This window comes from Callionymus lyra, chromosome 11 (assembly GCF_982586985.1).
Source record: "Callionymus lyra chromosome 11, fCalLyr1.hap1.1, whole genome shotgun sequence".
In the NCBI taxonomy this organism is placed as follows: domain Eukaryota; kingdom Metazoa; phylum Chordata; class Actinopteri; order Syngnathiformes; family Callionymidae; genus Callionymus; species Callionymus lyra.
The window spans coordinates 10,753,548-10,765,133 of record NC_141828.1 but is presented as its reverse complement, the minus strand read 5'-3'; the positions used below and the strand labels follow the sequence as shown (position 1 = coordinate 10,765,133).

Below are 11,586 nucleotides of genomic sequence, written 5' to 3'. Positions count from 1 at the left end.
GAATGTTCCAGCGATAACAATAATGGGTTTGTTGGGATTATAATGTAGGATTAATAAATGAATGTTGATCAGTGAAGAAACAAACATGAGTTTGTGATATTAAAGTCAGCAGAGAGAGTGAAAAGATGAAGTCTTGCTGTGTCACTCAGGCTGCACTACAGTGTCTGCTCACAGGTGTGATCCCACTACTGATCAGCGCGGGGGCTTTGACCTGCTCCGTTTCCGACCTGGGCCGGTGTACCCCTCCTTAGACCACCTGCTGGTTCTGAGCTCCCCCAGAAGCACCATATGGACACGGACCTTAGTGTGGACACCTGATCAACACAGTCCACTGCAGCTCAGATCTCCTGAACTCAAACCATCCTCCAGTCTCAGCCTCCCAGTCACCTGGATTACAGGTGTGCGCCACCACACCCGGCTGATGGACTCACTGATCTGATGGTGTTTGTAACTCAGGGTTCATGACGTCACTTCATATTTGGATCCTGAGGACAGCATTCATTTGAAAAAAGGTGCATTTTTTTTATTATCGATCAGTACTTGAGTTCACTTTCAGACACGTACAATAAATTCCAAATTATACGTTTGTTTCCACTTAGGGATCAATTCAGTTTTATTTAACTATCTTAGTCTGTCTGTCTATCATCTGCTGTATTCAGATCTTCTTATATTTGAATGTAAATGTTCGGAGAGTTAAAGTAAAGTCAGGTAGATAAGTTGTGTTACCAGAGTAAATGCTTTAACTAAATAAAGCAGAACTAAGAGCACACGTCTGATACTACAGCAGCAAAACAAAACGGTCTATAATAATGTCAAAATATAATGTTGAGTTTATGGTTTGAACCCATGACCTTGTAGATCAAGAGTCATAAATATTTACTTATACATTTCAAAATTCTTACCCTTAAAATGTACATACTTCGACTCTCTGGACTTTTAAATGTTAATAAATACTAAATACATCATCGCCCCTCAACTCTAACTCTAGTGCAGCCTGAGTGACACAGCAAGACTTCATCTTTTCACTCTCTCTGCTGACTTTAATATCACAAACTCATGTTTGTTTCTTCACTGATCAACATTCATTTATTAATCTTACATTATAATCCCAACAAACCAATTATTGTCATCACTGTAACACTGACACTACCTGGACAGGTATGGTATTACAATTCCTCACACCTGCAACGGATTATTAAAGACATTTATTTATTTAAATTGAAGAGATTGTAACAACTTAAACACAAATTGATTTTAAATATGTTAATAAAACATAAAAAAAAAGTTTAAACTATTAATAATGACTAGAATGTGTTACATGAATTGTATTTTTTTTTACATTAACATATAACAGTTTTAGTCAAGTTTAAAATTAATTAAAATAATAAATTGTTCTCTAATCGACTCCTAAAGTCTCAACATTATGAGATGAGACTTCATATTTTCACTCTCTCTGCTGACTTTTATATCAAAAACTCATGTTTGTTTCTTCACTGATCAACATTAATTTATTAATCTTACATTATAATCCCAACAAACACTTTATTGTCATCGATGTAACACTGACCCCACCTGGACAGGTACAGAATTACAATTCCTCACACCTGCAAACAATTAATAAACACATTCATCTTTAAAATAAAATTAAAAGAATAGTATGTAACGACTTAAACACGAGTTGATTAAAAAATATATAAATAAAAAGTTAAAAGACGATTTAAATAAATAAAAACGTTTTTAAGATTTGAATTTATTTCACTTCAACTGAATATTATTGTTCTTAGTCAAGTTATGAATGTAGTTAAATGATAAACTGTTTTCTTATCGATTGCTTAAGTCTGGACGTTATGAAAGTGAAAAAGAAAAGTATTTTACTGCATCTAAAAAGTGTAAAATCACAATATATATAATCATAAACTGCAATGTCACTCTTGTCCAGAAAGAGGCGCTGTCGCTCCTGAAATGATCGTGCACTGTGTGATTTTGATGGAAGGAAGAAGAAAAGAACAGAAACTTCTGTGACGTGTTTAAATAGTTTGTGATGATCCAGAGAGAATCAAAAGATAAAGTCTCGCTGTGTCGCTCATAATGTTGGGACTATAGAAGTCGATTAGAAAACAATTTATTATTTTAATTCATTTTAAACTTAACTCAAAACTGTTATAATATGTTAATGTGAAATAAATACAATTAATTGAACATATTCTATTCATTATTAATAGTTTAAACGTTTTTATTTATGTTTTATTAAAATATTTGAAATCAATTCGTGTGTAAGTTGTTACAATCTCTTTAATGTAAAATAAATAAATGTCTTTAATAATCTGTTTTAGGTGTGAAGAATTGTAATACCGTACCTGTCCAGGTGGGGTGAGTGTTACATCGATGACAATAATGGTTTGTTGGGATTATAATGTAAGATTAATAAATGAATTTGATCAGTGAAGAAACAATCATGAGTTTGTGATATTAAAGTCAGCAGAGAGAGTGAAAAGATGAAGTCTTGCTGTGTCACTCAGGCTGCACTACAGTGTCTGCTCACAGGTGTGATCCCACTACTGATCAGCACGGGGGCTTTGACCTGCTCCGTTTCCGACCTGGGCCGGTGCACCCCTCCTTAGACCACCTGCTGGTTCTGAGCTCCCCCAGAAGCACCATATGGACACGGACCTTAGTGTGGACACCTGATCAACACAGTCCACTGCAGCTCAGATCTCCTGAACTCAAACCATCCTCCAGTCTCAGCCTCCCAGTCACCTGGATTACAGGTGTGCGCCACCACACCCGGCTGATGGACTCACTGACCTTCTGTTCTTTTCTTCTTCCTTTTATCGAAATCACACAGTGCACGATCATTTTAGGAGCAACACTGCCACCTCCTGGACGAGAGTGACATTACAGTTAATTATTAGAAGTTAGGTAAACATGTTCACGCATGAGTTTATTTGCACCCAGTATCTGAGAAGAATATTTTAAGTGTGCAGAACTTTATATATAATATTCATAAAGTAAAGTGGATCGTATTGTTGACGACGAGTGACTGTGTGAATGTCAGCGTTCTTTGAATGTGACGTCACTCTTAGAATGTTATTTTAATCCACTTAGTAAAAAACAAACAATTTACCATCAAATGTTAGGAGGTGTAATCTTGTGTCAGAAAAACTGTTCACAAAGTTTCACAGACAAATCAGTTCAATAGCAAAAGATTCAGACACACACCAGTAAAGAGATTGTTCTTCACTCCGGAGGGAACAGAGGAACCAACGCGGAAGTTAGCTCGCACCAACTGTCCAACGAAGGCCCTGCGTTCCTCCTCTTTTATTCAGTTCTTCAGAGCAAAACACATTGTGGAGGGGTTACATCAAAAGCAGTCTCAAGCTGTTAGTCATGGTACCTCATGGTACCTTTCGGATAACAGCCAAGGCCGTTGTGCATCTTCTCTTGACGAGATCCTCTGCTCATCCCCCCTCCCAACCTAGTTAATGTTTTCCTCTGTGCTCTTTAGTTGAACCCTATATGTGGATATATTTATCAGTGCTCTTTAGTTGAACCCTTTAAATTGGTTATATCCCATGAAGGGTTTCAAACAAATACATTGTCAAAGCAATCAGCAGTTTCTTGCTTAAGGCGATGAGCAGTTTCGAACACATATGCATTTGTGGCAAAACAAACACATTAATATTGTGATAACGTAGTAAGCAGTTTAAAACACATTAATATTGTAATAAAGCAATATTTCTTTCACAATCTGAAAACCAAATAAACACAACATGTCTTTTTTCTGCACATGCCATTCTTTATAATGTCACAAAAGCAGTTCAACTAATTTGCAAGCACTAGTAAACTTTATTTTACTATTCTACTATGTATTGTTTTGTACAGCTGCTTGTAAGAACATGAATTGCAATAATGTTTAATGGCACTTGTTTCTTTTTAGTATGAATCCAAATAAAATTAGCAAAATAATTTGAACCAAAGTGATTAAGTAGAGTTGCTAAATAGCTACATTTCCAAATAAGTACAATCATTGACAGTGCAGTACACAACAATTCACACTCTTTGAATTACCATGCACAGTTCATTAAACTTGACAAAACTTAAAAAGAAAGCAAACAAACACTGCGGCAGCCGACCTCGACATCTTGATTTCGCCAGAGTCAAATACCATGACTGTAGTTAATGACTGTTAAAGGACTGCTTGAGACTATCTTCTGCCTGTTTTGGTGTGACACCTTTCCAAGTTTCAGGAATTACAGCAGGTTTGCATTTATATTCTTCTGCAAAGCTTTCGTTGAATGTCATCATAACATATTTCCAGTAGTCTGATGATATAAGGCTGACATCCGGAGAAATTTTCCAGTCTGGATAGATCTCCCTGTATGTTTTGAAGGGATGTTGTTGCCAATTTGTCTCCGGGCAGAGGAAAAGTGTATTACTGATCACTAAAGATGAACAAATGTCGGTCACCAGTTTCTCACTGTCCACAAAACGATATGTCCCCAGACCTTCGGGGCGATGAACGGATGCCCAGTGCTCGTTGTGGGCGCGGCTTCCGGCCTCACATGGAGTTTTGCAAAACGGGCATTGTTTACCGCATCCAATGACTTTTGAGAAGAGCTCGTCCTCGGGATTTAAAGTAAGCTTTTTTAGCTTCGTTTCAAATGTTTCCTTCTGAAACTCTTTCTTGAGAGTTTTGCTCATGTCCTCGAGACTCTTTGTGAGAAAAAAAGCAAATTGTTTCGGGTCAGCTTTGTTAAAAATCATAAAATCTCCACGAGCAGTCTGGGGGATGACCAGTTTGTCACCAAGAGCTTTGTAAATATATTCAATATAGCCCCTTAAATCGCCCCCCCTCTTCGTTTTGCCTTGCTCTATTGCCTTGTTGATGCTGCTGATGCTAGAACGGATGTGTCGATCCTCAAAGTCAAACATTTCATTAGAGACTAAGAAGTAAGAGACCATTTTTGTATGTATGCAACGCTTAGCATACTCTTCATAAGAGCAAATATACCCCAGATACTCTTGAAAGTCCATCTTGGACAATAGATCCTTTAAAAGAGAGTATTGGAAGGACATCCGTGTGCTGAACTCCTCCTGAGTCAGCATTTTATCAACAATGTTGAGGCCCAGAGAACGGTAGACGTAGTCTGTGATTGCTGGCTGTAGACATTTGCTGGTGAATTCATCTGCCTTGCTCTGGCACTGGTCCCGCTCATGAAACACATCTTTGAAATCGGCTAAGAATTTCTCTTTGTTCTGAGCCAGGCACCTGTACGGGTCGTTCAGCTCAATGAAATTGTTGTGCATTTCTTGGAAATCCCAGGCCACAGTTCCGCAAATGTGTTGTTTCAGCAAAATCTCAAACTGAATGTCTGTCTTCAAATTTTGTTTGGCTTTCAGCTGATTATCAATAATATACAGGATTTCTTGGATGTAAGTCTCATGGTAGTTACACCTCTTGTCTATTTTATCATGTACAAACTTTTTGCATTCAGCTATAATGCTGTCAGCCATGTCCTGTACTTCTTTGATGTGGGACTTTATGCTCAACCATTTTCGAAACTTGTCTGTAATAAAAGTCAACGTGTCAGGGTTGAATGTGAAAGGTTCTGATCCGCAGTCATAGAGATTCTTCTCATGTAATAACTGAGATGCCTTTGCTCCCTTGTGATTGACATTTTCCCTGAGGTGTTTGTCAATACTTGCAAAGACATCAAGTGCTTTCTGCTCAGTGAAGGACAGTTTGTTCACAGTTTCCTTCCACATTTTTTCAAACTCATGGTTAAGTTGGTCATCAGTCATCTTGGTGTTTGTCTTTCGACATTTATCAATCAGGTCACACACTCGACCTTCCAACTCATCTGTGTGTGTCTTTTTGATTCTGTTAAGTTTAATCATCCCTTGTTTTGTTTCGGAGGCCCTTTCCAGCTGGATCTTAACGGAATTTGAGATTTCCATTCTCAGACTCTTTGCACTGTTTGCAAACTGCTCTCTGTATCTTTCAATAAGGTGAGCAGAACCATCTGCATCATCAAAGTACCGTGCTAGATTGTCCTGAAGCTTACGCTCCCAGTGAGACAGTTCCTTTTCAGCTTCTCTTTTCAGAGAATCCAGGAGAGTTGTCATGTCGGCTGTATTAGAGTCCCCGGAAAGATTTGAGATTTTGGTTTCAGTTTTGGAAGTCCAGGTGTACATAGCTTTTTTGAATTCCCACTCCCATTTGTTGAACTCAGTGCACAGTTTGATATATGCATCTGCTACCAAACTGTTTCTGAAACTGAAGATGAAGTTTTCATGCTTCACTGCACTCCAAAGGCTGGTCAACCATTCAGTAAAGGCCTTAATGTTGTTCTCAGAGGAGTTACAGTCGCTAAGTTTATGTATGGTTTGGTTTTTTAGATCATTCACAGCTTCACTGTAGCCCAAGTTGACTGGGGCCATTGGCGGGGTTCCATTCCAGAGCCCAGGGATATACCAGTTCCCAGTGTCTGGGTTGTACTCCATCACATCAGTAAAGAGCTTGTTCTCCTCCCTTTTCTCCATTTTGGCTGCTTCCTGGGTCATTCTGTTCAATTTCTGCAGCAGCACCTTCCTGTCCCTCATGTTGGTCTCAGGAGCAGAAACATCCGACACATTCTGGTGGACGAACAGACATTTGGGCTTTTTACCCACTTCCTTCATCCTAAGAAAGGCGTGCACCACAATCTGTAGGACGTCCTCCATTTCTTGCATGTGTTCCATAGATATGTTAATAATGGTGATGTCGCTTAAGCCGACAACAAGTGTGGCAAGCTCATTATCATGGTCATAGCTCTCTTCAAGTTGGGCCAGTTGTGGTGACTTCAGCCCCTCTGTGTCAATGATAACCACATAGTCACACTTGAGCAGTTTTTTGAGGTCTTCACCAACTTTAATGAGTAACATGAAGGCACCGCGTGTACAACGGCCGCTGCTGACAGCAAATTGCACTCCAAACATGGTGTTTAGGAGAGTGGACTTTCCTGTACTCTGGACTCCAAGAACTGTGATAACCTTGATCCTGGCTTCAGGAGCTACCAAGGCATTGAGCTGGAGAAGGACGTCCCGTGTCCACATGAGGGGGGTGTTAGACGCATCCCCATCAACAAGCTCGAGTGGCAAACCCTTTAGCATCAGTTCTGCGCACAGTTTTGGAAGATGCTGTAAGTCTTGACAGCATCGGTTTGTTGCATTGGTTGCTAGTGAAGCCTCATAGATCTGGCCCATCTCCCGGAAGAAATGTTCCATCCCCAGAGAGCTACTGGAAAGCTGTTTGTCTATTTTCTGAATTTCCTCTCTGTCTTTGAAACTGTCACATTTATCCCTGTATTGCTCACGGAGTTTTGACAGCTTTTCCCTGGACAAGTTATCAAGATTTATTTTCATCCATTTGAGGAAAAATTCCCTCTCCATTCCTGGAGTTGATATTGCTTCTATAAATCTTTGCATAGAAGAGGAAATTTCATAAGACTGCTGTAGTCTACGAAAGTGTTTCTTCTTGGTTTCTAATTGGCTTTTGTACATTTCTATACTTTGATTTCCAGCTTTTCGCAAACGGAATTGCTCTTTTTCAAGATCAGTCAGCTTCTTCCAGATTTCTCCCTGCCTTGGTAGATTGACTTCCTTGTATATGAGGGGGTCCACTATTTCTTTTGTGATGGCATCAGCCCTTTTCTTTGCCCCTTGACACGCCGGCAAGTCCTCATCCACCAAAATCCCCAATTCATGGGCAACATCAGTCATCCCCTCGATGCTCATCCTGATATCTGAGGCATCCACCGCATAATTGATCGCGTCCCTCAGACACCTGAGAAAGTCAGCTTCATTATTTTGCGGCTTCTTGAGAACGATATTCTTATTATTCAATTTCAACTTGGAGGCGACCTGTTTCAAATGCCCAACGTTAAAGCATCCACTTTGACTGTTGCTAATCAAGAACATCTGTGCCCTGTGATGCTGTTTTGTTAACACCTGCAATCCCAAGGCTAGATCATCGCAGAACACAAAAACGGCTGTTGATATTTTACACAAAAACGAGTATTGTGCGTCAAATGACTCGACATCTCCTCGCAGGTTAGTCACCGACACAGGTACATTGAAATGATCCATGTTTTTGTTTCCACAAGGCAGATACCAAGTCATTTCCACCATTCCACTTGAAATCTTTCGTGGAATGTTTCCGCACTCCATGTTGTGATGAACAAAAATGTCATGATATTGCTGGGAATTACATAGCACCTTGTTTAGAATCTCTGACTTGGATAACAAGCATTTGCCTAGTCTCACAAAAGATACAAGAGGCAGTTTAGCAAGAACAGTTTGTTCTTCAACAAAGCCCTTTGATTCAGAGAGGGACTGGGGTCTGTATTTATGGACAATATCCCTCATAGCCCACAACAGCAGAGTGCTGTGATTGGTGTCAATACTAGGAAGCAGAAGGGGCACAGCGAACTGACACATGGACATTTTGAGGACAATTTCCTGCTGCACAAAACTATCTGAACACAGCAAAAGTGCTGTGATGATATCTAATGGGTTTTTTTTACTGTCTAAATGTAGACCATCTAGAAGTTGATCCAAGTCCAAGGTGGCAGAATCTTGTGCGGCCTCACTGGGGGAGTTTGTAAACTTCACATTTCGAGCCGTCACATTGACACTCATTAGTTTTCTCAGCAAATAACAAGGCAGGTCTGAAACACATGTGGGGTGTTGATCACTGACATTCTTTTTGTTGATCTGAAGAACCGTTCTCAGGGACAGTTTATCCTCGCAGTGAAGACCGAGGTCAGTCAAATAATTTCTCAGCTGTGACCCTACAAAAACAGAAAATACTTGTTATTGAAATGTATTCAAATTCTCTATGCATGTCTTGACATTTGTCAACTGTATTTGCCTTCCCTTGGTTAGAATCATTCATCTTCTGGCTCACCTTGCATGCCGCTGATAGTAGTTCCCTGATGATGAACACCATCTGAGGACGGATCCGACTGCATTTCTTCCTCAGCACGATAAATATCCATGAAGTCATCTTCGTCACTCTGAATCAACAGAAATATCAAAATAAAATAACATCACTTATTCAGTTCTGCACTTTACAAATGCATTTAAGATGTTTTTTCACAACAAAAGGGACACAAATCAACACTAACTTTTACACATACATACAAAGCAACATCCAGAGTGCAACAAAACGCAATATCCAGAAAACACAATTGAACTGGTTTAAAAAAAACTCCATTGAACTTTTAAAGAGCCTGCTCAGCAATAGGAGTGCAACTGGAGCACATTTACAACAGGGGAACAGCCTCTGATTGGATAGCACTGAGACAAGTCAAATGGAGTTAAAACGATGATTTGAGTTAATTTAACCGTTTTTCAACACACAATGGCTGAAGAACTTGATCTGGTCGCAGATATACTTGCAAACAATTTTCAAGAAGGCTATTTCAATATAAGCTGGACGTTATTAAGAAAGTTATGCTAACACCAAGTCTTTCACAAGCTTCAAATTATTTATTTATTTCCTCCATGAACTACGTGAGTAAATGCTTTTTTTTCAAAATAATGTTGAACTTTATGAGATCAATAATGGTGCGTGTGTGTGTGTGTGTCGCTTTAGTGTGTGTGTGTGTGGAAGCGATGCAGAGCGTGTGTGTCGTGGCCATGGAAACTACACAGACTGTAGTGGGAGTGATATTTTGATATAATGCACGGATGTTGTGTTCATTTGATGATGATCTCAACGTCTTATTGACCTATAACAGTACACGGTCAGATCCCTGTGGTGTATAAAGAACCTTAAAGTAGTTATTGAGAGGCGGATTCATTCAAACGAGTGAAATGCACGGCCCGCCACTGATATATATACACAAACAACTCATCTAAAGATGATGGCAGCTCGGAGGAAACAAAGAACCAGAAGGAAGTGGTTTCAACACGTTTACGCGGATGCTACAATAACAACCAGTGATTGAAGAGGTACAATACCATCAAATTTCCATGACTATTCAAGGGAGTTGGCCGTGAGACATAAAGCAACAAGTGAATGACTCAGACAATGAAAACTGACAAAAACAGAGCTAATAGAAACCCACCCCACCTAGGGAAAGGATGGCGGGTGTGATTACACTGTGTATATGGCTGCGTTTCAATATTCGATTTATGTCCCCTCGCTCACTTGCACCGCCCCTCAGGGAAATCCGTGCCGCCATCTTAAGGTCATTCCAAATCTCAGAACAGCTGAAGTAGGATCGAGTGAACATTGAAGTGCCTGTCAGTACAGGATTAGCAGAATTACAGTATTCACAGTCACCCATAATGACTGTAGAGAGCGCCACATACATTCATAGAACTTTGGTTAGGAAGATAACCTGGCGATTTATTGAACTGGAAAAAATCTGTTATTTCTGACTTGATATATCAATACAAATATTAAAAAAAAAAATCAGTACTTACCATTGTTTTTACTGTGCTTCCTGAACAGGAAATGTGATCATATCTTTCAGCTTCCTCAGCTCTGAAAATAAAACCGAGTTGAAATAACTCCCTCCTGTTATGCATTGAATTCAAATATTCGAGTGAAGTAATCCAAGCTACATGTACTTGAATGTAAATATAGGAATCATGAAGAACCACCATAATGTTCAAAAATGAAATAAACAGCTCAATGCAGGGTCAGAATCTTTGCTAATGTAGGGTGTGGTCCGAAGAAAATATGCTCTTCATGAGAAATATCCTTGTAGATCTGTTAAAAATCACTGATTCCCACAATACACTGCATTGTTATAAAAAAAGGCACTTTATTCAGAATTAAATCTCATGTGTACCAACATTAGAAAGTGTTCCCACTAAAGCTCTTTCCATCGATAACTCACAATACCACACAAACCTTTTTACAAGTTGCCAAACATAACTATTAACCATCATGGCGTCTTCTATAAAGCACCATAACTGCATCATAATCTCTTATGAATGTTCTCATATAGCATTGTACTCCCGTCCTGCAGGATGGAGCTGCCCGGTTACACAATCAAAATAAGTAATAAGCCTCACTGTCTTTTGTTTTTTGTAATTCTCTCCCACACTTTTTTTCCACATTTATTTTGCAATACAAACTCTTTTTCTTATGTATAATTCGGAAAAGAAAGTATGTGATCTGTGCTGCTGTTCAAATGTCACCACTAAGTAACCAATGAAGGTTTATCTTATTAAACCCTCATATCAAACTGTAAAACCCCACAATCCAACTTAAGTCAATTAAACAAAAACAAATCTTGATTTCCTGTAAATGTATCATTCTGCAAAATATTACCTATTCTAACAGTTAATATTTTGAAGTGGCTCATCATTTAGAATTGTGTTTTCCAATGTTTCAGTATCATATTGAGTTAGTGGGGATAGAAGAGATTAAAGCAATTTACCTCGACTCAGTACTTGCTCAGCCTTTCAGGAGATGAATGTCGAAATGCTCTGCAACAGAGGAGAGTCCGCTTATATCCTCCTACTCGATTTACTTTCACTTTCACTTGTACTTCCTGGAAATCACACGACTTTCTTGAAGCTGTTACA

The 11,586-nt window shown here is 39.1% G+C and overlaps 2 protein-coding genes and 2 non-coding genes across 6 annotated transcripts in view; all 4 read right to left on the bottom strand.

Moving 5' to 3' along the window:
- Window positions 1-120: 120 nt before the first annotated feature.
- On the bottom strand, window positions 121-419 carry LOC148069233 (signal recognition particle RNA). The gene has a single exon (XR_015713088.1).
- A 2,071-nt stretch (window positions 420-2,490) lies between these two features.
- Window positions 2,491-2,789, bottom strand: LOC148069232 (signal recognition particle RNA). The gene has a single exon (XR_015713081.1).
- A 441-nt stretch (window positions 2,790-3,230) lies between these two features.
- LOC148069231 (up-regulator of cell proliferation-like) lies at window positions 3,231-11,568 on the bottom strand. Its single transcript, XM_087802161.1, has 4 exons — window positions 11,439-11,568; window positions 10,474-10,534; window positions 8,948-9,056; window positions 3,231-8,831 (listed from the first exon to the last, which is right to left on the bottom strand). Exons 2-4 carry the CDS (start codon window positions 10,474-10,476, stop codon window positions 4,177-4,179), a joined length of 4,767 nt encoding a protein of 1,588 aa, XP_087658287.1. The 5' UTR covers window positions 10,477-10,534; window positions 11,439-11,568; the 3' UTR covers window positions 3,231-4,176.
- LOC148069219 (up-regulator of cell proliferation-like) overlaps window positions 3,231-11,586 on the bottom strand; it is a 58,977-nt gene continuing 50,621 nt past the window's right edge. For all 3 annotated transcript variants that reach the window (XM_087802158.1, XM_087802159.1, XM_087802157.1), the window contains one exon: window positions 3,231-4,141. The gene's annotated coding sequence lies outside the window, so the exon portion shown is untranslated. The remainder of the gene's footprint in view (window positions 4,142-11,586) is intronic.

Excerpts from the sequence above, each read along its gene's own strand:
- LOC148069231 (XM_087802161.1), bottom strand. Across the intron at positions 8,832-8,947 it reads TACTATCAGCGGCATGCAAG|GGTCACAGCTGAGAAATTAT; the intron begins GTGAGCCAGAAG and ends CTGTTTTTGTAG.